At 32.5% G+C, this 24,491-nt stretch overlaps 3 protein-coding genes and 1 long non-coding RNA gene across 5 annotated transcripts; 1 reads left to right on the top strand and 3 right to left on the bottom strand.

Annotated features, from left to right (window-relative positions):
- Window positions 1–231: 231 nt before the first annotated feature.
- LOC128187210 (uncharacterized) lies at window positions 232–2,206 on the top strand. Its single transcript, XR_008244045.1, has 3 exons — window positions 232–836; window positions 981–1,328; window positions 1,452–2,206. It is a non-coding gene; the product is annotated as an uncharacterized LOC128187210 (long non-coding RNA).
- Window positions 2,207–3,046: 840 nt separating this feature from the next.
- On the bottom strand, window positions 3,047–13,056 carry LOC128187208 (protein mono-ADP-ribosyltransferase PARP12-like). The gene is made up of 7 exons (XM_052857479.1): window positions 12,832–13,056; window positions 9,842–10,665; window positions 9,493–9,728; window positions 9,160–9,381; window positions 7,658–7,854; window positions 6,715–6,930; window positions 3,047–6,625 (listed from the first exon to the last, which is right to left on the bottom strand). The coding sequence occupies exons 1-7, from the start codon at window positions 12,840–12,842 to the stop codon at window positions 6,127–6,129; spliced, it is 2,205 nt and encodes a 734-aa protein (XP_052713439.1). The 5' UTR covers window positions 12,843–13,056; the 3' UTR covers window positions 3,047–6,126.
- Window positions 13,057–15,152: 2,096 nt separating this feature from the next.
- Window positions 15,153–19,665, bottom strand: LOC128187209 (uncharacterized). 2 transcript variants are annotated; one of them, XM_052857481.1, is made up of 5 exons: window positions 19,483–19,665; window positions 17,681–18,073; window positions 17,039–17,260; window positions 16,019–16,947; window positions 15,153–15,876 (listed from the first exon to the last, which is right to left on the bottom strand). In XM_052857481.1, exons 1-4 carry the CDS (start codon window positions 19,487–19,489, stop codon window positions 16,049–16,051), a joined length of 1,521 nt encoding a protein of 506 aa, XP_052713441.1. In that variant the 5' UTR covers window positions 19,490–19,665; the 3' UTR covers window positions 15,153–15,876; window positions 16,019–16,048. The 2 variants fall into 2 exon arrangements, with proteins under 2 accessions (XP_052713441.1, XP_052713440.1); XM_052857480.1 differs by having other exon boundaries at window positions 15,153–16,947.
- A 316-nt stretch (window positions 19,666–19,981) lies between these two features.
- On the bottom strand, window positions 19,982–23,108 carry LOC128189805 (adenosine receptor A3-like). The gene is made up of 2 exons (XM_052861570.1): window positions 21,797–23,108; window positions 19,982–21,392 (listed from the first exon to the last, which is right to left on the bottom strand). The coding sequence occupies exons 1-2, from the start codon at window positions 22,569–22,571 to the stop codon at window positions 21,166–21,168; spliced, it is 1,002 nt and encodes a 333-aa protein (XP_052717530.1). The 5' UTR covers window positions 22,572–23,108; the 3' UTR covers window positions 19,982–21,165.
- Window positions 23,109–24,491: the final 1,383 nt, after the last annotated feature.

Below are 24,491 nucleotides of genomic sequence, written 5' to 3'. Positions count from 1 at the left end.
AGAGAAATTTTTACTGTTTTTATATAGAAATGACGCGAACTCTACGGCAAACCGTACGCGCATAATTTACGCGCATGTAACAATTCGTTGTGTTACCCGTTGCGAAGTATGTTGCTAACGCTAAGGGTAATAGAACGGATTGTCAACTGCGTCTAACCCATTCAGATTTCAGTATTTAACATGAAAGTATAATAAAACTCTTAAATATGCTGTTATATGTATATATGATCGTATTTTGCTTATTCTTTACAGAACAAGACTGTGTCACAAAGACACCAGGTAGTTCACTCCTGATATACATTGTATGTATTTATTTGGAGAAATACATATATTATATTTGATTTTATAAATTGAACAAATATTTCGGACATAACCTCTTACTATATATGAATGTTTTTTAAACAGACGATTTAATGTGTTCCACTCACATCAAGAGCTCTCTGAAGTAAATGAAGTGGACAGGGTTGTAGGATTACATGTACCACACTATGTGCATGAGCATGATTATGCACAGAAAGAAGATGAAGTAGACAATCATATTCTCCTGAAGGATGATGACAGTAATATAAGTGACAAAGAGATAGAATGGTTCATAGGCAAACGTGTAATAGAACTAGGATATGTTGTGAACAAACGAATGAGGGCTGTAAATTTTGTGGACTTCCGTTGAAGGTATATGATATTTGTAGTGAAGTGAGATACGGACTTGGTTCATTACTGCGAATAAACTGTAAAAATTGCAAAAAAGTTACTTCTGTCTCGAGTGGAAAGAGACACTCGCGCTTGGATGATCATGCAAGCAGAGCATTTGAATGAAAACGCAAAGCCTGCTTTAGGTGTGTATGAAAACTAATAATAATAATTATTATTATTATTTTTATCATGTGATAAAAATATTAAAAAAATCGGAAAATAAAAGAAAATATATAATATATATAATATATATACTGTCATATTACTTCTAGTATTTGTTTTTGTAGGAATGCTACATGCAAGCATAGGGGAGAAAAAGGTAAATGAAAAATTGTTTCTTTCACCTGGGATAGTTACATGCACAATTGCATTAAAAACAGACTGAAAAGAAAGAAAGACACAGAAGATACAATGGAGTACAAGAAAATAAGAGCATTGAAGAAAGTCGATAGCAAGAACATCAAGAATCATCGGCAGTGAAAGAGGGGAACAAATACGAAACTGATGTTGACATCATGAACAACACTGACAACAGCATTATAGAAATACCCCCTCCTCTCACAAAACCCCATCTAACAGCATTGCAGCTAGGCAGTATACATTTGTATACTTTGACTTGGAAAGAACAGGTCTTGGTAAATATCATCATTCAATCATGCATTTCCATGTAAAAATTGTACCTGAAACATGAGGTAAATTGCTGATAAAAATCCTACCGAATTATAAAATTATTCCATGCTCTTTCATTTCAAATAAAGATTGTGAAGTAACACAGATTGGAGCGTATACTGATGATAAAGCATTTTCCCAGTATGTCACTCCTTCAACAAAACCCATTTCTGCTTCTGCTATAGAAGTGACTGGACTAGCCATCAGAGACAATATCATGTACAAGAATGGACGTCAAGTTCTCAATAAGACAACTCACGAAGCTTTGCAATCATTTATTGCTTGGACGAAGCAATATACAAACATTATTCTTGTTGCCCACAATGCCATGTGTTTGATTCAAGAGTTATTGTGCGTGTATTTAAAACAGTGGGATTGTGTGTCAGTGACTTCTTGGTTGGATTTACTGATACTCTGCCATTATGTAGAGAATCCATCCTAAACAGAGAATCATATAAGCTTATAGATTTGGCTAAAGACATATGTAGTAGGCATTATGATGCTCATGATGCTTTGTCTGATGCTCAGACCTTACAAGAACTTATGGTTTGTGTAAAAGTCTCTTCAGATATGTTGCTCAAACATATTTTCTCAACCCAGTTTGTTATAGAAAACATCTCTTTTGCAGACACGACAAGCAGATATTTATGTTCTTTACAACATCTTGTAGATAGCAATATCTTGTCAAAAATCACTGCAAATAAAATTGCATCATCTGGCCTTCATTTCCAGCACCTTTCTCTTGCCTGTCAGAGAGATGCAGTAAATGGAATAAAGTTTGTATTGTCTCACAATTATGCAACAGGTAAAGTGTGCGTTACTTCAAATTCTAGGATTATTTCTTCTCTTCAACAGCACTTTATTAATCTGAAATAGATTTGTAAACATCCATTGGTGTGCTGTGATATTGTGTAGTAAATCAGTCACATTTTCTTGTGTTATGAACATTTATCTCTGTTTGAATTAAAAAAATATTTGATTCCTTGAATGTGAATAAACATTATTATTTACAACAACCTATTATGTCTTTTTCACAAATAGAGGTAACTCAAGGACAGGTTGAAACTGATGTCAAATAATTATTATTTTTCATATTTTCAACGACCTTATCATATACCAAATAAGATTATTATTATTTATTATAATTTTTAAAATGATTAAAATATAAAAAAAAATATATTCTTTTATATGCCAAAATTTTTTATATCAACACTTCAAGTGTATTTTCAATAAGATTTTATGCGAAATTGCATACTCTAGTATCTTTCACAAATGCCCAGTAAGGTACACTCATTTTTGCAAGAAAGCTTGTCAAAGTAGTAGTAAATGAAAAACAAATTTTTGGAAAAAGTTATCTAAAATTCAGGAACGTGTCGTCTAACCTTAAGCGGAGCCCTTTGAGATCGTCACCATCTCAATGTTGTTTAGTTACGGCTCGCAACTTGTTGGTGTTTATAAATGAAAATCCATGATTAAAATGATTCGTGAAAGAGCCGGTCTAGTAAACTACACAAACCATTCTGGAATAAGGACGTGCGCAAAAGTCCTATCTCAAAATGGAGATTATGGGTCGGTTAGAAGTGGGAGTGCAGGCCTATAAACCTAGAAATGCAGATACTGCGTGCACGGTCTCAAAAGCGTATCCTCCAGAATCTAAATTTCCAGGAAAGAAACTTGAATGCTTGTGTACATCTAGTTGGTATATCATATAAATTAAACGTCCCCGAGAAACTGGAAGTTCTTGGTCAGACTGGTGTACCAGTACTTGTTCATTTATCAACTGCACTTTCATTTTATTCCAAATGCTAGAAGTAGCTTATTAAGAATGAATGTGCTTTTATCACTTTTAGTGACAAAAGTAATGGCTTTGTATTAGAAAAAATGTGTTATTTAATGCAAATTCAAAATTATATGTTGAAATTGCCTTTTCAATAACTTATTTACACTCTTGGTTTTGATAACTCCGCCCATATGTGTATCTCCAGTAATTGTTGACTTTATTTGCAAAGATAAAACACTACAACCATTTTTTTTAAAACAATTTTTGAGAAAATTAGAACGACAGTGTGACGCTTAATGCTATTACTGCTCCTTTAACATTGTCTCCCATACCCGTATTCACAATTATTTTCAAAGATTCTGTTTGGTACTTAATCACCGTGTAGAATCACACATAAGGGGCTGTAATTGGTGTAACAAATAATTATAATGATTTTGAAGCGGTGAACGTAGGTCATCAAGTATTTAAAGACCTATTAAGTTTAAATTTAATCGATTTTGATTACCAAAAGTATGGCACGGCAGACAGTGATTAATGATAAACCACCTCTAGTAACATGGGAGTTGAGATATCTTTAGAAAAGCTCAAACATTCGACAATATGCAGTTGGGGTAGACGCCACGTATTATTTTCAGGGTATTTTATTAAAAATTTCAATTCCTACTGCAGAACTACCAAGTTTTTTCGTTCAAAATCACTCCATGTGAATAAAAAATCTACATTAATAAAAGAAAACCATCTCACGTGTATGAAATATAAGGAGTATTTGACCGAAAACCCGATGTGGCGTAGGGGGCTGGGACTCTTTTTTTATTTTAGAAATTGATAAACAAATGTCCATATGTCAACCACTTAGAATATTTTCTTTATCAAATAATATCAGAGCTTACAATTCTTTGGCATCTATAATTTGCTATGTAAACAAAGCTTTTCAGTGTTAAACGTTAGAACTGTTTATATATGCCTAAAATTAATAAGAAAATAGACGAATGACCTTAAAAAAAGACTTTTTACTGGTATATTGAACCAATGTAAGCAAAAACAGGACACAAGCTTTGTTTACATGACAAAGAATTGTGAGCCCTGTATCTTGCTAAGACATTTACAAATGACTCTTAAATTCGACTGATCATCAGAAATTTACTTTTTAAGCATTGTAAATGATTAAAACAGAAAAAAAGAATTTGACCGAAATTGTGACCATGCATCTTTAAAAAGTTGAGGACTTAATTTAAACTACCAAAAAAATATATTTGTGTATTGTAATGATTATTGTTGTTATTATTAAAAGAAAAAAACCCAAAATTACATTTTGTACAAGCGATTAAAAAATCGAGAATGAGCGAAGTTTTGAATGTTGCATATAAAGTATTTGATGGTTATTCTTTACAAACAGACTTCCTGATGAAATTTTGTGCATCTTAAACAAAGTAACACTCTCACAGTGCCAATAATTGTCTGTTTAGTATTCCTATTTTTATAAATAGAATGATTTTTATAAATATGTTTTGTTTTTAAAAAGTTACGAAGTTGCACTTAGCCTTCTTGACATTAAATATTACATAATTCTAAATATGCATTCATTAGGACCAAGCGGTAAACCCGTAAACAATTTTTGCTAAAAAAGCTATTTCTAATATATCTGAAAAAAAAATACAAAAAGAAAAAAATAACATTTAAAATAAATTACGAAAAAATGGTCTCTTATTAGTAAAATCATAATACAAAGTAATATTTAAAGAATATAATTCAGAATAATACTATAGAACAATCAAGTTTTATATTCATGTGTTGGGCCACCTTCAAGTGGAAGAAAAATCTATATTGTATCACATATTTTAAAACCTAATTGATTAATTACAATATTATAAAATAACTACAATCGTTTGGTTAAAGTATTACAGGTTTTTTTAAAGAAAAGAAACATCTTTTATTGATAAGATAAAATGCACATCTAAATGAAAAAAAATCAACCACATTCTTAGTAAAATTGAAGGGGAATAAAAAAAATGTAGATTTTAATTTAATTTTTTTTTTATCAAAGAATTGTCTTTTAACATCAATGCTTCAATAATAGTATTACATAGAATCAAAATTAAATACACTGTAAGACCGAAAAACTAAGATGTGAAAGAGAAACCTTTATGTACAGCATTTCTATTGGAAGTCATAAGATGAAACCAAAAAATGCTGCAATATTTAAATATCATTCATGTAATGAAGTCCAAAATATCAAGAATGCCGTATTTTCACGAAATATTAAATTCATAGCTGACATATATTTTCTACGCTACATTTTCAATCGAAAACAATGATAACATAGTGTAAAACAGACAAACAATTAACTTTCCAAGCTCGTTTACATGTTAATTAGATGCAACAAAAAATACTTGCACAACACAAAAGTTATAAAGAAAAAATTCTTTCGGAAAAAATATCAAAACAATTTACAATATCTTATTAAAGCATTTTAAGAAGACACAAAAAATAAATTTCTGTACTCAATTATTACTTGTTTTCAATATTAAACTATGTTAAAACAACGTGAGAAGTTGCGCAAACAGTTATTGCAAAAATAACAAATTCAACCAAATCAGATTTCTCGTTGGTTTAAAGCTACATTTTAAAAAAGACGGTAGCTACCTTAACCCTGCCAGACGTAGATGGACTCATTAAGTCAGAAGGTGTTGAATATTGAACTCCTATTGACCCTTGGTACTCGTACTTGCAATGTTTGAACACCCCCCCCCCCATCATGAGAAAGAAACTTAAAGTCATTGGCGTTATCAAGTCGCTCTAGAAATGAGTAACACGACTTGCATTTGCTTAATAATTTAGATATGCAATTCTAAAAATACGAAGGAGCTATGACAGAGGTTGGTGGTTGATATCATACTTTTAAACTATTTTATCAAAGTGTGAGTCTAAGGTTGGTTCAGCGGTCAAACACTAAATGAGATTATACAAACGTAAGTCACTTTTTATCATATGTACGACTTTTGGTTGTACCCAAAACCAATAGGTGTGCGTTTATTACTGTTTTTACGATTCTCTTCACACATGCTGCAGTTGTCCTTATAAGCAATCAGATATTCCGGAAAACATTGATTTCTGTCGAAGATAACAAATATTGATGGACAAGTAGTATTATCAACACATGAATCGTATCGTCTGTGGCCTGCTCCCTTGATAATGGGAGGACAGGTCATATCTTCTCTTCCTTTTGCGAAGCTTCCTATCAGGACCCGGGCTTGAAACATCAAATGAATAGGACCTTTTGTGTAGTTGTGACTATATTTAGCCGAAACAGCAAAATAAGAGCCCTTCCCGAACACGGTTGCATTTTTGCCGCTTAAACGGAAATCGAAGTTGTTCGTGCATATCCCAAAACAGGTGTCGTAAGAATCGGTACCATGAAAAAGGCGTCTTTCCTCAAGTCTCCCAGCTTTCTTTGCATGAGTTTTTTCTAGATTTACCTTTTTCCTGTGTTCGAAAAATGATTGAAACTACCAAACTGAGTTGCAAGGAAATAAAAAATACAATGACAATATACACTGTACGTTTCTACTTACATGTTGAACTCATTCCAAAGCGCCAGATTCTGAATGCGATAAATGTTGCAAATATTAAAGTTTTTCTGATCTAACGTGGCGAAAAAAGCTGTCTTAACGCCATCAAATTCTGGAAGCTTTTCCTCTAGCTCAATCAGTTCAAACTCGTGCGCCATGTCTAATGCATTCCATTCTGGAGGATGTGGGTCAGAAAAGAGGACTCTTAACGTTTGAGGACTAAAATGATATGCAAGATGGCTGCTACAAAGTATTTGTAAAACATACTTTTTTCCTCACAGCTACAATTGCAGTTTTGAGTAAAAAGCGCAAACGTCTTGTGTATTCTTTTATTAACGAATTTGTTTTAATAGCCTACTTTTCAGAAAGCCATAATAATATTAAGTGAATATCAATGGTTTTTCTAAATATTACTAGTAAAACTAGATACTGTGGTTTCATTAATATTCAATGCCATCATTTTTCGTGGATTTCATTAAAATCACAGTTTCAAGGATACGTAAATCAACTTAACAACGATATCCACTATGATTACTATTCAACGAATAATGATGAAACCACAGTATTTATGTAAATTGGTTTCATTTAATTTTTTTTCTAAAATTACATTTTCTTTAAAAAAGGCTAGATGGTAAACGAATTATCCATCAGATCTACATGTACCTAAGTTTTTAAATATTATATTTTTTATCAAATATTAATATTTTAGCTTTTGAATTTTAAGATTATTCTACAAGTTTATACAAAGCTCTTCATCTTAATGAGTTTGATAGTCTAACAATGACCCTGACCATCAAGCCCTTTTAAACCATGGTCTGCTAGAAAATATTGCAGCTATTAATATAACTAAAATATCTTATATAATTTGTTTATTATTAATCTTAGCAGCCCCTATATCTATGTAGAAAATTATTAAAAAAGAATTCAACAATATCACATCACTTACTATCGCTGGAAACACACGTCAGCTATAGGCACGAATAGAGGTCGTCTTATAATATCGCGGACTGTGTTCGAATCAAGGTTTGCTTGTTTCAAATGAGGAAAATTGATTCTGTATTTGAATCGATTACTTTTTCTGGTGAACAAATAACTCTTCTGTCCAGCGATATATTTTCTCTCCAAAGTGTACTGGAGTTCATCCTTAGAACAGAAGAAAGATTTAAAAACATACCATCAATCTAAACAAGCAATATACCTAACTTTGACACTTGCAGCTCATAAAGGAAAAAATAAAGAAGAAATGTTTTCAATTTCTCTTAGAAAATATAATTTCACCAACTGTCTCTTCTTTGTTACGGTGTTTAAGATATAATGTGCGAACCTACCATCTTTTTTTATTTGCTTGCTGTCATATTTATCACTCACTATAACTTTTGTAATACCAAATCTATTTTGAATAAATATAAGTAGAACATCTTACAATGCTATATATATATATATATATATATATATATATATATATATATATATATATATATATATATATATATATATATATATATATATATCCAACAAAAGTGAATATATATATAGCTCCAACAAAAGTGAATTTCCATGTGCTTATATATATATATATATATATATATATATATATATATATATATATATATATATATATATAAGATCTGTTTATTTAATGTGTTCACAGGCGGTACAACAAAACAGGAAACACGTAGTTAAGGTGCAGACATACTGTTTAGGCATTTTTGTAAGCATATGAGGAGAAACAATCCTTGTCAACGATAATATTACAAGACAACGTAAATTTTATTTTTTAACTTTGTTACTCTAAAATCAATTGAGATATCTCAAATTTCTTTAGCAATTCTGAAGTTTACACAGTTAGTTATCGGTACTTCGTAAGGAAAATTGACTATAAGTAGATGTACAGATACATTTTTAGACGACTTGTAAAAAAGAGAGAATTTCTGCTGTTTACCAATATATTACGAAATGAATGTTTATTAATATAATTATCTTAAGATCCGACACTAGTAATGTAGCAAAGTATGGATGATTCTAATGCTCATGGAACATTTAATTTAATGATTTTTTGCTTTCACGGTAACGTTTTTTGGAGTCAGCTTCTATTGCTTGGAACGTTGGTCAAACACAGGGGTCGTATTCGAGATTCTTTTATCCATATATACATTAATGGTTGCAAATTAAATATTGATTAACATGTGAATTCTTGTTATTATAGTAACAGTAAACTAAACAACTTTCATTATTTTCTTTCGAACTGTAAAATAAACCATATCGAAACCATTTTAAATACTATGACAATTGAAGCATTTTACATTGTGTTTAAAAACTACTTAAAGAAAGCGATGATTCTGTTCAACAATTGTACTTATTAAACTAAAATTAAAACAATCAAAAGTAAAACAATGTTGTGTCGTAAGTTTGATGTATATATAATTACATGTACTAGTAAGCTCTAACCTTATCAAAGAGCACCCATTGTTTATGGTCATTAAGAAAGTGCCACCTCCACTGAGTATGAAATGACCCTCTTTGTACTGGAGTATTTTCCGTGGCGAAGGACACTGTAGAAAGTCGTCGAACATTCAACCGACCAGATATTGATCGGGATTTTGGTACGATTGTACCGTAACCTTCTTCAAATTTTATGTCAATTTGGTATACATTTCCATTTAAGATAACCTACAAAACATGTATGCATTAAGATATGTCTTTTTTTAAAAATAATTTTATATCAGATTAATATTTTTGCTCTATTTTATCTAAAATCTTTACCATTCTAGGAAAACTTGCCTGTCCATTTGCGGTCTTTTCAAGACTGCAGTATCGTTGCTCTACTGTTTGATTTTCTTCATCACCAAAACTGATCCATTTTCCAAGGATGTGAATTTGCCACAAGTAGGGAAGACGGATATGATGTCCATCGCAGTTTTTTCTCTGACAGTCCCCTACTAACTGTCCCAGACAAATATTTTTCTTGTCGGCATCATCGTCAGTTTCAGTGCTGAATGTAGGAAATGAATACTTTTCTGCAAACAATTTAAGCAATACAATCATGTTTTTTTATTTTCTTTTTAAATGGAACATTCAAAGGATATCAAGATACTTTTCCAAGGGGTAATTTTTTAAATAATTTTGGTACCTGATGGAACTGCAGTGTTAGCGTTTCTTTGCTTTCGTTTTGATGTCATTTCAACCATTCCTTCTTTGTATGCCAGGTCATCTGATTGGATATCATAGCCATACTGTGTAGATTGACTAGAATAATGTATGCGATTTTGGGTTTTGGGCATATTTAGAATGACTTTCATCGAGACTATTTTTTCTTTCGGCCATCGGTCCATTTTATACACTTTAAGAACCCATTTGTTGTGAGGAGTCTCAAAACTATGTCCCCTTTCGCAGCCAAAATCATCACATTTGTTATTTATAAAATCGTAGCAAATATGGAGGTATGGACAATCTTCTCCCAAAGAACATGCTTCATTGCGACAGACTTGTGGGTATCGGCATAAAATAATGGTCCGAATTTCCTTTTCCGAAAAATTATCGAGTGCGAGGTTTTCTATTATTTGTTTATTATGATCATCAAAAAAGCCGTGACTCTTATAGCATCTTCTGCCATATCTGCAAACACCATTAAGGTAAAACTTGCAAATATGGAAATGTCGACAATTCAAGCGAGTACATTCTCCATCAATATGTTCGAAACATATTGTTGCATTTTTTTCAAACGGAGCAATACAAAGGGGGGTACCATGTCTTTTGTATACCGAAATTTGATCTCGGCGTTTTGAAAGCCACTGGATGAAGTTTTCGTTCAAATATGTATTGTCTTTCATATATTGGGACACGCTTACTAAACCACCAGATTCAACAAGATTATCAAACACTTCTTCCTCTGAATAATCCGATTCCTGGTTTCCATCAAATTTATTCTTTGTGTATCTCTGCCTTTCTCTACAACTATAAGTGGAAAATTCGTTGTAACAAGTTGGAAACAAATTTAAAAGAGTTGGGTTTTTTCATCATTATTATCATGATCTTGTTAATTGTAAAAATATATAAACTTGATAAACTATCTAGTCATATATCATGCATCAATTTAGAATTCAGAACTCATATTTGAGAATACTTTACCAAGGCGCCATTAAATTTAATGGATGATTGATAAATCTGATTAATAGTCAACTTCATTCTTCTCTCCAATTTCAAACAAACATTTGAAATACATGTAAACAAATTTACTTATTAAGTTAATAAAATGGAATGCTTGCTTTCGATTACGAAAAAAAATAGCAGTATTTAATCAAAAACGTATTTACAGACAACAACTACATATAGAAACTGAAAGCACATACAAAAACATGCAAAATAAATGTGCATTACATCTATGTCAAACTATTTGCCAAAAATATAGCCATAAATTATACAAATATCAATGAAAATAAAGTACAGGCAACGTCAATTGAAAATATTTTTTTCGGTAAGCACATTTAAAAGTTTCTAAAGTTAGATGACACAGGCGGTACAAAGAAAAGCCAAGAATAGAGACAGATCATTACATAAATGTGCGCCTTATATTGTAAAAGGTCTTCTAAAATATTATATCTTGCCTCTGTTGACCTTATGTGTATTTCATTTACATATTTGAAAAGTCCAATGCAAATTCATAGTTTGTGAATTATAAAATCAAAGATCGTTTTAAACCACGACTCTAATGCTTTAGGAATGGACCACCTCAACTTGGTTGACATTAACATAAATCCAATACATGTAACTAGAGAGGACAGGATATTCGTAACTAATTTTAGACTATATTAATTTTCAAGAAGAATAATTCTGTATGAAATTAAGCATACTGTTTAAATTACAAAGTTAAATATATGATTTTTTTCTTTAGTAAGTAAATAATTGTTTATAGCCAAACAAATCTTATATAAAAATTCAAGATAGATCTGATGTTGACAACCCATCTTGCTTAATTCCGGTTGCAACACTTTTCTCTGTTGAAATCATCCCAGTGGGCATGTAGTGTATATAAACAATTATAAAGTTTTCTCATATAAATAAAGATTTGCTCTTCTTATTGATAAAAGAGTTAGTAATACCGAGATATAAACTTTTGAAAAGTTGAAATAATAACTAGTAATCAATATTTTGTAAAGGTATTATTATATTTCAATGTGGATTAAAAAGCTACAAAGCTCAACTACATGTGTGACAAAAACACTTTACCACGCGTTGAGTTAACTAATACATGTTTAAGTCTGTGGTGCTTCGATGGGGTTATTCGCACCATTTAGGGGGATGATGCGAAGGTGATAGTGCAAAGGTGTGAAGGCGAAGGAGCGAAAGTCCGAAGATGTGAAGGTGCGGTGGCGAAGGAGCGATACTACTATCGCTTCTTTGCCTTCGTCTCTTTACATGTATGGAGCTCACGATATCGTTTAATGATAATTATAGCTATAAATATGGAGTCTGCGGCAAAAATAGTCCTATTCGTAAAGTGTATATTTTGTTGATTTTACATGGTATTGGTTACATGTATGTAGAGGCCACATCTCAGTCCCATGTCTATTGAATTTCTTGTATTTTAGGCATGTTGATGGCCTAATGATTTGAGTCTGGGGTATTTTTTAAATATTTTTTTATTTCATAAATTACAGGAGTAATAGGGGAAAAAAATTGTTGCGTATGTCCCCATAAATGTTAGCGCTGTCACTGTCTTGCGCATGTGTACTAATAACATCCGAAAGCATTTAACAAACCTCAGGGCGAATCTGCTACCTGCATCAAGATTTTATGAATGCATCAGAGAGAGAGAGAGAGAGAGAGGGGGGGGGGAGGCAAAAGTACAAAAAGGCGAGACTGCAAAGTTGCAAAGGCGAAGGAGCGATAGTAGTACCGATTCTTCTTATTAATTAGCACTTTCGCCTTCGGATTTTTGCGCTTTGCTGTCGCATCTTCGAAAGTGAGAAGTTGCAAGTGGCCCTAACGGAACACCATACATGTCTAAACGCATGAACAAATATTCATTTTAATCACGTTATCAATAAAAGATTAATATCTGTGCATATTAATATCGATTAATTCGGTAAGTTAATCAGAATTGAACCTCTCATCACTAACCTGCAAGCCATTGAAAAGACCTTAGATATCCAACATACTTCAGAAACGCCAGACGCAAAAGGCAGAAGATCTAAAAGGCAATTCGATAAGAACTCACAAGGTTTTAACGTTATCTAAACACGCTCACATGAAATCAAATTCGTGCAATAAATGCATACGTGTAACATCAATATATGAAGTGCACGTCAGCGGCAGATGTTCCAATTTTCGTAAACAAGGTCAAGGTGATCCACCGCTTACTTTTGGTTTATTGTTGAAATTGGATAGTAAAAATCATAAATGATTCTGGGGATTTTTTCATGTTAATATTTTTTTTTATCTTAGTCATAATATTTGTATAAAGATAACAATATGACTGTTACAATACTGGAGTGTATACTGTAAAGGAGGACATATTTGAGCTGTTAATGTTATTTACGACAGGGACGTATATGTTTTAAATGTCTCTGTTTACGACAGAACTTTTTTGTCCTCCTATAGACCCCGAAATCCCCTTTTCCATGGATATTCTGATCATTCAATGTTGATAATCCTCTAAGTACACGTATCTTGTGGATTTTTACTCCAGTTGTACATTCGTATATTGTGATAATTATTTTAATTCCAAACAGCCACTCATATTGATAATATAAAATTTGCTTGTATCTACATATAGCTTCAAATGAGTGAAACCTAAGACCGTCAAGTCTTATAAATACATTAAAGATAAAACAACCTTATTACTTTTACTTACACACAATACATGTATATGTATCCTATATTTATATATACTTATGTCCAACATGTCAGCTCATTTATCATTCAAAACCTTTCCCCTGCTTCATAAAATAGTAAATTCTGAGAATTAAATATATTCCCCCAGAGTAAGTTATTCTGAATTTTGAATTATAAAACAAGGAGTTTGCCACTTTTCCTATAGACAATTCAAGTGTTGAGATGTCGAAGATTTTAAATCATAAATTATAAGATGAAGTTTTCTATAATGATAACCTCACAATTCACATTAAAGCTGACATGAATTCATAAAAGTATTTGGTCGCCATATAAGTTTCGAACGCTTCTCTACTGCCTCTGGGGTATACATGTATATACCGGTTGAGAAAGTTACGGTCGGTTGCTTTCCGATCGAGGCATTCAGGTTGCACGGAGTTCTAAATGCATGAATTACACATTGTAGTAAAATGTTTGTAGCAAAGAATAAAGAAAACAACAATCAATGAAATATAAAATATATTTATCCTGTGAATGGATTTCCCAGACATCTTTATTATTTTGCACAGATAGCATGCTGCCTTACTTCGCATTCACTTGTTACTTACTTGTTACTTAATTGTTAGCTTTGTCATACAGTTTATTTAAAGTAGTATTTGTAATACTGAAAATGTCTTAATTACAAAATTACAACATTCAACTGTAAACATTTAAATGTGAAATAGCTTTTATTTTTACATTTATCTAGCATTACAATGAATTACTTACTATTCACCGTAAAACGCTATATAGTTCGTATTTGCAATTTCTAAAGATAAATGGGTATACAGCATTCGTTACAACATTAAAAAATTATCAAATAAAATTTTCATACATCTTTGATTATCCAAAATTGTATTCAAGATTTTAACTGCGATTTTATTATAGCATTGAATGATTTATTTTTGACGTCGTCGTGTCAATAACTGCCGTCAGGTGAGCAGACAAATAGAATAACGCGCGTTAGCGCGTTATAATAATTTGTCTGCTCACCTGACGGCAGTTATTGACACGACGACGTCAAAAATAAATCATTTAATGCTTATATTTACATTCCCTTACTGAAGAAATCAATTGTTTACTTAAATAAATCGATATAAAGTGCATATCGCGGAGGGAGTGAATAAGTAACAGCAAGAACAGCTGTTTTGTAAAACCGGTTTAAACTTGATTTCATATAGACTGTTGAGATGAGATTGACGAGCATAAAAATATATTCCATGATAAATAACTCTTGAAATGTTGCTTTTAACAATAAAGTCGACTTTTTTGTTGAATAATTATAAATCATGGTGTTTTGACAACATAAATGAAATGCATTTTTAACCGATAACATAGAATTCACTGTTTGAGAACTACTTATGTAAATTACTCGTAAATTCATACGCAGTGAATAGGTGTTGCATTTAGAGGCATTTAAACATCACGGAATTTAATGGAAAAACACAGTAGAATGTAAATATATTGTTTTGTTCTTCTATAAGAATGTGAGTTTTGTTCACTACAGCCATATCACCGTACCGGGGGAAATGTTTCTGTTAATCCGGCGAGAATAAGACTAAAATACTGTAGATGGTATAAAAGCATTTTATTTGAACTTTTGCCGCCCGCCGGTAGTGTGAATAAAAAATATCGAAACTCCCAAGACTAATTCCCGATAATGATGCATCATAAGAATCGTACACAATAGTAACTATCACTATAAGCATGAGTGACATATGACATGGAGTAAAACTTCAGTTGAAGTGAGTCAATTTTATCAATCTTTTTTTAATTTAAAATGTGATAGAAAATATTGCAAATGAATAACAAATAAAGGAATGTAATCTTGAACGTTTTTACAATATGTTTTCAGTAATAGTCTATCGAAATTTCACTCCATGATAACTAAACGAATTAAATTTAATGAAATATCAATGGGAAAAATAAACGTATGTAATGCCCATTTTAACGAAAAATCACTTTAATGCAAGTTATTGATATCATCACTAACTGGTGAATATAGTTATTTTAAGTTTTGTATAAATGTGCTCAGAAATGTGGGTTCATTGGTTAAATATTTTTAACGTAATGTTGAAAACTTTAATCCTGATTTTAATCCTGAGATTGGTCCTTTGTGCTACAAGTCTATCTCTTTTCCTATATAGTGGGCCATGGTTAATGTGCAGAGGTCTATATCTGTTGATGATGACAAAATGTGCAATTCAGCCAGTTGAGTGCTATATTTGGTCCTTAGTGCTTCAACGTAGTCTCTGTCTCAGTAGTGACCAGTGGATAATGTGAAGTGGTCCAAATCTGTTAATGTACAGAAAATAAGTCTCTCCCGCTTTGATTTAATTTTTCAATTATTCCACTTCCAACATGAACATGTGCCGTTGAAATTGAAAGCTAAATTGAGTGTCTGGAAAGAGGAATGAATGATATGTAATTCAATTACCTTTTCAGTAGTCATATTAGAGTCAGATAGTCATTTTAGTTTCAACCTGTGACCTACACCATTATAAACATCCACATTTTTGTCATCCTCTCCTTCTGCTTCGTTCTCTACCAAAAAGGACTCAAAATCCGATGCCAGATCGTGTTCTTCATCAGGAGATACATGTACTATTTTTGTATCATCATTAGGTATTTTCCGCAAACCAATCAGAGGGTTTAGTTTTTCTTCTGACCATTTTTTCATTCCATAAACAGATAGAACCCACTTATTGTGACGATCTGACAATGTATGACCTTTTTCACACTTCGAATCCTTACATTTGTTTTTTAAAAAATTGAAACAAGTGTGAAGAAACGGACAATCAAATGGAGTTGGTGCTTCACATTGCGAGGCAGGGCATACTTGAGGATATCTACATTGCAGAATTATTTTGATTTCTCTATCCGAAAATTCATCAAGGCCCAATCTAAACTTAATGTCCTTGTTATTTCCTGTTTCGAAATTATGCTCAAACCGACATTTTATACCCTTTTTACAGCGCCCAAAAAGATCAAACTTGCATATATGAAAATGCCAGCAGGTTTGATTCCTACAAGATTTGTTACCTCCATAAAAACAGCAAACCTTGGCACCTTTAAAGAGAGGGGCAATGTAAGTTGCCTTTCCAGCTTTCTTGTAAACAGCCAATATGGTTTTTCTATTCAATATCCACTCATCGAAATCTTCCCGAAGGCCATTGAATTTTTCTTTAAATATTGCAGTACTAGTGCAGCCACCACATTCTTTGACAAGAAAGATGAATACGTTTTTTTCCATTTCGTCTTGAACATCCGAGAACCTCTGAATTGTTCTGGTCTGTCTAGGATTTGCTATGCTGTCTGCGTTTGAAACTTCACTGGCAATGCTCTCGTTGTCAGAATCCGAGTCCACTAAACAAAATTAAAATGGATAAGCAACTACATGTATAACTAAATCTAACAACTTAGTATACGGTAAAAAATGAATAGCTAAAAAGAGTACCTGTGTTTGTACAGACGATATTGAACGTATGTCTTAAGGCATCAATTGCTGCATTTTGTTTGGCCCCTATCTTAGTCAAGCCATAGCCTTTAAATTCGCGACCGTCAACTTCAACAGCGAAACATATATGACCCGAAGTTGTAGTTTTCTCAAGAAAAGTTGTCAGCGGTCGTAGTTCCGACAAAAATTCAACAGGATCCCTCTCAGATATGGTTGCATTTCCTTCAACATACAATTATTATTGTTAGTTAGACTATTAATTATCAAAACTATTTTATTTCTGTTTTTTTCTGCAAGATATAAGCGCTTTTCAAAATGTGCAAAATAAATATTTGTAACACCATAACAACTGGACAATATCACGTAATGTAAATAACCAAATAATATTACGTGGATCTTTAAAAAGGTAATATTTTAAATCTAACAATCAGTCTTTATGTAATAAAAACAAACCAATATCATATCTTTGATATACGTTCCATACCATACCAAGATTTCCGATAAAAGATAAAATTTACGCTACAAAAATGTAATTATTGTTATTTTAAGGTGATTGTCAAGATAAAAACAAAACTTCATAACTGCTTATCAATGCATTTATTGATCATTAAATAAAATTAAGTGAAAGTTTGTTCATTATACCTTGTATTGGTTTCCTTGCCTCGTGTACATCTTGTGTGTAACTAGAGTGTATATTTGATACTGTTGGTGGCAAATAAGGGGGTGGTGTAATTTGCTGATAATGATTCATTGGTTGAGGGAGGAAAGGGTGCGGCTGAACATATGGTGGCACCACTTGCGGACACGGTCCCGATGCTGAATACTGTCCGTAGTTGAAGGCTTGTTGATAAACTGGCGTCTGTTGGGATTGAGGATTGTAGTAGAAATCTCTTTGGTTACAAGGGGGCATGCTATATCCCGCGCCAGGGCTACTGTACTCTTCTCTCTGCGGTGTTCTGGGTTTGAACCCCCGACCACCACGTGGTGGGCCGGGCCTTGTATAACGTCCTCTAAATCTGGCAGGTTGTTGGCGTGCTGTAAAAAATAGTTGTTTCGTAAATACCGGAGGTGTTTTAAACCTTATTGTCATTTTGCTAAATTATTTAGGCCGAACACGATCCTTAATAATTTTGTTCAGTTTTGCGTTTTTCTTCCATATTTGATTAAAAGTGCTATGAGTACTCAGGTGTCCTAATATATAAATGAAATGGACATGAGCTCTACCCACAAAATGAATGGTATAAATATTCTAGCAATTTATACCCCTCAGAAAACTCTCCAAACCTCTCCTTACAATATTTCAAAATTTTCTTGCGGAACTGTCTCCCGTCACCTGTGTTGATTGCAAGTGATATAAATCACTTGTGCGGATTTTTATTTAAAGCTGCTTGGTCCGATTTTTTTTGCAATTACAGTATCAAATTTTTTTCAGACAAATCATTTATCTTAGAAAGTTATGGACTTTCTCCTATTTACACCAGCAGAATTAGTCTCCTTTCAAAGTTAGAAATATTCAAAGTAAATAAAATAATTTCTCTTTGGGCAAACGAAAAAACAAACCAAAATGCATCACGGGAATGTTTAGAAAAGGAAACCGCTTGGTTTCGTCCCCCGAATGATTGGGGTTATTCAACCCGCATGCTATGCATCGATTGTAAAGAAAGAAAACTTTAGAAATATTAGCAAACAAAACGTACACATGTTTATTTGTAATTTGTCTGATCATTTCGACCTTTATTTAAAGCGATGTCAAATTCGTAATACAGCCATACCCGTCTCGTCGTCAGGGGTGAAATTTAACATGAGGCGAAATAACGCGGTACCTTTTTATGTCGTTTGTTTTGTTTAGCAAATTTTGTACGTATTTTTCTTCATTGAAATTTGGCATAATTGACGGGTAAAACTACTGCAATGTCTATTATTATACATATACTAAGCATAGCCATCGTTTAAAAGCGTGCATAAAATTTGATATAAGATCGGACCAAGCAGCTTTAAATGGAATACAAGCACGTATTTATACTGCTCATTTCATTGTATTTTATTGATACCTATCGACTTCCCCCCGTCCCATGCATAAAGTTTAAACCTGCATTTATTATAACAGAGGTTAAAAATTGCAATAGATGAGACAAAAACAAACGGTGTTTTTGATTCTCTTTTTGGTATCCCCCATTGAATCGTTAAAGTATGGTCAACTGTTTCATGCATTTCGTTATCTCCAATACTTTGATTGCGGTAGACCCAACTTTCGCTTTGAAAAATACCTAAATTTCATAATTTTTGGTAACAAATTAATGAGAACTTTCGGTTGAAATAAAAATACAATATAAATAAAACGACAGCACATAAAGAAAATGTACTAGTCGATATCATAATGTCAATTGATAGTGAATAATAAAAAAAAAATCAAACTGTTTTTATACGTCTTAAGCAATACTTACGGTTCATGTTGTTACTAAATTCTCTTCTACCATAAAAGCAATCAGATTAGTTCCAAATGTCTACAGAGAATACGCTCAGTGCTCAGGTTAAACATGTAAACAGAAGGAAATAGTTTTCCTTAAAATGTACTTTCGTTATTGATGCGAGGAAAATAAACATTGTCAGTGACACGTGAATTTGCAGAGGTGTTTGAGTGTGTGTGTGTGTGTGGGGGGGGGGGGGGGGGGGAGTTAATTCATTTCAAACTCCATACATTTTTGCTGGTTACGCAATGCAATCGTGCATTTTTGTGAATACATTATAAAGGCTATTTGTTGCACAGTATGATTTACGTCTGAAAATAACTGTAGCTAGTAATGATGAATTAACCTTTTATATCCTTTGTTTTGGTTTTCTGTAAGTTGCATTTAAATTTAAATTAGGAACGAATTTGTAAGTTAAACAGATATGTAGGATATGTAAACACGATGACAATTCGAAGAAAATTCTTATTTAAACTACATGTATAGGCTTTACTGCCTGGTTTATTTAAACTACATGTATAGGCTTTACTGCCTGGTTTACTGTTAGGCTAGATGTACATGGAAGGCGACCTATATAGTATATACTTTTAAGGTACCTCACTACATCTACACTAAGGCTTATACTTTTTAAGGCACTACGTCACAAGATGGCAATTTAAATGTTTTGTTAAACTGTTTATATCGTTCGATTGTGTTGTATATCGTCGTAGCTAAGTGGTTAAAGTATTGGGCTTCTGAACCGCAAATCATGAGTTCGAATGCGTCTGGAGCTCTTGTTCATATTAACTGAATTGAATTTTTAAAAATGTATTTTTTTAAAAATCCAAAATTGCACATTTTGTTGCCCATTAGACTTAAATACTTCTTATCCATTATGATATCTATCATAATTAAGTAATTATCTGCTGATTTGAGAAAATATTTCACGGTGTAGTGAGCCATCTTAAAACGTAGAAAAGTTACCTTTATACCCAATTTGGATTGATATGATCCTTAATTTAAAAATGAAACGTCTTTATTTTTACCATTAATTTTTATTACATGTATAACTATTAAGGTCTTGAAGAAACTTATTTGACTGACCTATCATCTCTGCTAGCGAAGATGCTGACCTATAAGATTCACAATGATATTGAACTTTGACCCCTCCCCCATTTAGTCAGTGGATAGGGATGGTATTCCTACTTAGAAAAAACCGTTCCACGATCTTAGATTCTTATATAAACTAAAAAATGAAGTTTGGTGAAGTTTTAAAATCCCTCGGCAAAATAAAATTCCCAATTGATGCCAACTCAGAGACCACATACGACACTGAATACATTTTTTTTTACAAGTATTTAATTCGATAAAGTCATTCAATTCAATCATGTTTTAAACATTAAACATACTTCTCCCGGGAAAAGACATTTAATAAGAATGAAAATATTAAAACGATATACATGGAAAGTCATTAAAGAAAGTCACATGAAGATATAATTAAAAATTATTTTCTAAAAAGGCTTTAAAAAAACGTTGTCCATTTCATATGACGCATGTGTTTCTATTATGCATGTAAATGTGGTAAGTCTAAAATTTCTTGACTTATTGTAATCATGACAATGAAACGCTTTTTTGACAAAAGACTCCTTATACGTACGTGATAAGATGATTAACAAAATTCTACTGAAACTGCCCTGAATTACGGCGACAACTCGCAAAACATCGAAACAAAAAAGACGATCGGAATTGTCTCCGGACGATGTCCAGTTTGAAGGCGTATATGAGCGGATTGCAGAGACAATTGATGACAGCCAGGATCAAAAGGTAGGTGAATACGACGTCAGCTGACCAGTTACCTGTCAGGTGTCTGTCCAACTCAAACACCAGAACTAAGATTGTGAACAACCCTGTAACAGACATAAAAAGTCAACAAATAGTTAACAAGTAAGTTATAGTTATACTAAGGAATAATTTTGTTTTTCATTTGATAAAGCATATTTTTTCTTGCTTTAGAAAAAAGAAAAGGAATTTTTATCAAACAATTAAAATCTACGGCGGATGTTTTGTTTACCTTACATAAAAGAAAATACCATAGATTTTTGGTTACAATATAACAGTGTTTTTTTTAAATTTCAATTAATTATTCAACATGTAGATATAATAGTTTATCAAAGAAACATACTAAAAGTTGCATATGTGTCTTCTGTCTTTAATATACACACTATTCCTCTAGAAGGGAATGAATTTTTAATTTATAACCAGAGCCTATGCCGTTGTGAATCAAAAAATTAGGCTCATGGAAATCTTTTACCAATTGGTGCCCAGCACAGGAAATAAACTCCCACAACTATCAGTGTGGTCATAACAGCTCGCGATATGGACCCTCTTCTGTTCCGTCCTCTCCCAGTGCCCCGGGTGTGTCTGATGGCGATCACGTGACGACGTACGACGGTAACCATCCACAGGTACGCACACAGTGTGCAGAGAAAAGGTGTCACATGGATGGTCAGTACAAAGATAATATAAGATTTTGACATTGTACGAAAAAAGCTGCATAGGTAGAGGACATTCTTAGAACTCCATCCGAAGAATGGTAGCAGTCCAACAACCAGTGACGTCATCCATACAATTATAAGACCGATTCTGGTTCGCTTAATGCTGATGTATTTCCGATATGTGTATGAATTGCTGATTTTAATAAGTCTTTCTAGTGTCAGCACTGTGATTATAAACACAGATGCTAAACTACATGAAATAAACAGACCTATTCTTAAAACGCATTCGACGTACACTGAAAATTGCATGACGTTGTAAATTGAGTCATAAATGACGATGAAGCCGGTAAATGTATCAGCAACCGCGAGATTCTGAATGATAAACAACGAGTTGTCCTCATCCTTGATCCTAGAAAACAAAATCCACACAATCCAAAAGTTAGTTGCAATGATGCAAAATCCGAGTAAAAATATGAAAGCATTGATTGCCACATCTTGCCAATAAACGCAGTGTCCATTAAGAGAGAGAAAAACTCCATCACAACTAGAAATGTTGAACATTACGTGTATTGAGGTGTTATTCGTGTCCATAATTGAAATATATATACAGTTGTATATATATCAACCAGCGCTCTGGAGTGTTATTTCTGAAGCCAATTTCAGTTATATTAAATCTATATTCGGCACATGTAAATGTCAAGGCACGCTTATTGTAAACCGTCTTTCTGATAAATGAAGCAACCTTTACGAAACGCTTTAACTCTGGTTCGAGATATTTTGGACATCAAAGAAAGGGATCATCCGCGGAATTGCCTATTTAAATATTCTGCAAAAAATGACCAACCAATTAAAGGAATCAGCATGAAACAGAGATTTATTACTTACATTCCATCGGGTTAAATAACATTGCTGACAGCATCAATATGTTACTTAATTTGGTGTTATGTTCATCTAAAAAGAAATAAAGAATAGTAAGATTTACACCTTTAATTTAAATTAATTGTATACGTACATTGGTCATAAACAATTTAAATCTTCTAGCATGAAATATATCTTATTTCAAAATCAAAAGAAATGGCATAATCAGTGTGGGCAGACTCTTTAACCATTGCCGTAGACCTCACTGGGCTGCCCACTTTTACACAAAACACTATAATGAAGAAATGACATGGATTTAAGGATGCATATAATATCTTTCACGTATGGCTTAATCGACATGTCAGTTAATCTTAATATCTTTCTCCTTTACTTTGTATGTACATATAGTTTGCATATTGCACCCCCCCCCCAAAAAAAAAACCTCAAAAAAGGATTAGAAAACAAAATAAGTATTTGTGTCCTGTTTTAGGAAGAAAACAGATTATTTTAAACTGACCTGATTAATTGTTACCATTATAATAGTATCCCACTGGATGAAGTAAATAAAAAGTAACTCATTATTACATTCAAGAAACTTTAAAGATTATTATTTTAATTTATAACTCTTGAATGTTATTCAATTTAAGACGGTAACAGCACAATATATCTTGTCATTTGTTGTGGGATAAGAGTTTGAACTTTATTGATAATGCATGTAAAATTTGATAATGAGAACAGAAATCTCCGTATAGGCTATGCAACATGAGAAGTGTAATAATGAAGGTTTATTCAGACTTTTTACAAGCATTTTGATTTTTGACTTTAATCGCGTTCCCGTAAGGATTTACGTATCTCGTCAGTAGCTATCATTCGATAATTTTCTAGAACAATGAAAAAACAAGTTGTTTTTTAATATATCATGCAAAACGCAAAACATTTTTGCCAGACCAATCCATCGGCTGTAGAAAAAATATCTTTAATATACAGTTAAAACTTCCCAAACTTCTTTCTTTGTGAAAAACTAGTCGTATAATGCAGTTTTCAGTATGACTGGCTTGTACATACAAACTATCACTGTTCTTCATCGAAATTGACAAAGCATTCATCAACATCCAACCCTCATTTTTTAAGTTGACATCTTATAAATGTCGGAAACCATGGAGATCGCTTCGGTTGATATTTAATCTAAAATACAGCACACCTATGTTTTCAACTTTATCCCCTATTCAGAATCAGTACTCTCCCTTTATAATTTGTTCCTAAATCATGTACGTTCCTAGCTTGAGGCATTTTGAATTTAGCATTTTAGGAAAAAAGGCTTAGTTTAAAGTTTTATGCTCCAGAATGAGATACATGCATTGGCATCAATATAATAAAATTAATGGGTAAATCAATGCATATTAAAGACCAATAGCAAAGTTGGACATTTACATGATTTCTAAAATTCTTTTCTAAGGAAAACGGAATAATCTATTGAGTTGTTCAAATACAATAGTCCATAGTAATTTCATTTAAGGGTAAGTCGCTGCTCATACCACGTGGTTTGAATTCCGGAGCACATGAACCATATTTGATTTAAATTTGCACCACTGATAGTCTAAAGTCATATATTGCAGCAAATAGTGTCGAGTTCAACTACTTTTGAATACAATG

This window comes from Crassostrea angulata, chromosome 6, assembly GCF_025612915.1.
Source record: "Crassostrea angulata isolate pt1a10 chromosome 6, ASM2561291v2, whole genome shotgun sequence".
Lineage (NCBI taxonomy): Eukaryota > Metazoa > Mollusca > Bivalvia > Ostreida > Ostreidae > Magallana > Magallana angulata.
The sequence above is the reverse complement of the archived record's forward strand: the minus strand, read 5'-3'. Positions and strand labels throughout refer to the sequence as shown.

Bases quoted from the DNA above. Each gene is read 5' to 3' on its own strand.
- LOC128187208 (XM_052857479.1), bottom strand. The intron at 7,855-9,159 runs GTTAGAGCTTAC...TTCTGTTCTAAG, and splicing joins AATGGGTGCTCTTTGATAAG to GATGAACTCCAGTACACTTT. The intron at 6,931-7,657 runs GTAAGTGATGTG...ATATCATTTTAG, and splicing joins GACGTGTGTTTCCAGCGATA to TCCTCAAACGTTAAGAGTCC.
- LOC128187209 (XM_052857480.1), bottom strand. The intron at 17,261-17,680 runs GTATAATGAACA...TGTATGTTGAAG, and splicing joins GGCAAGGAAACCAATACAAG to GAAATGCAACCATATCTGAG. The intron at 16,948-17,038 runs GTACTCTTTTTA...AATTTTGTTTAG, and splicing joins TATCGTCTGTACAAACACAG to TGGACTCGGATTCTGACAAC.
- LOC128189805 (XM_052861570.1), bottom strand. From the start codon at position 22,571: ATGGACACGAATAACACCTCAATACACGTAATGTTCAACATTTCTAGT. The intron at 21,393-21,796 runs GTAAAAGATTTC...TGTCTGTTACAG, and splicing joins CCTGTGCTGGGCACCAATTG to GGTTGTTCACAATCTTAGTT.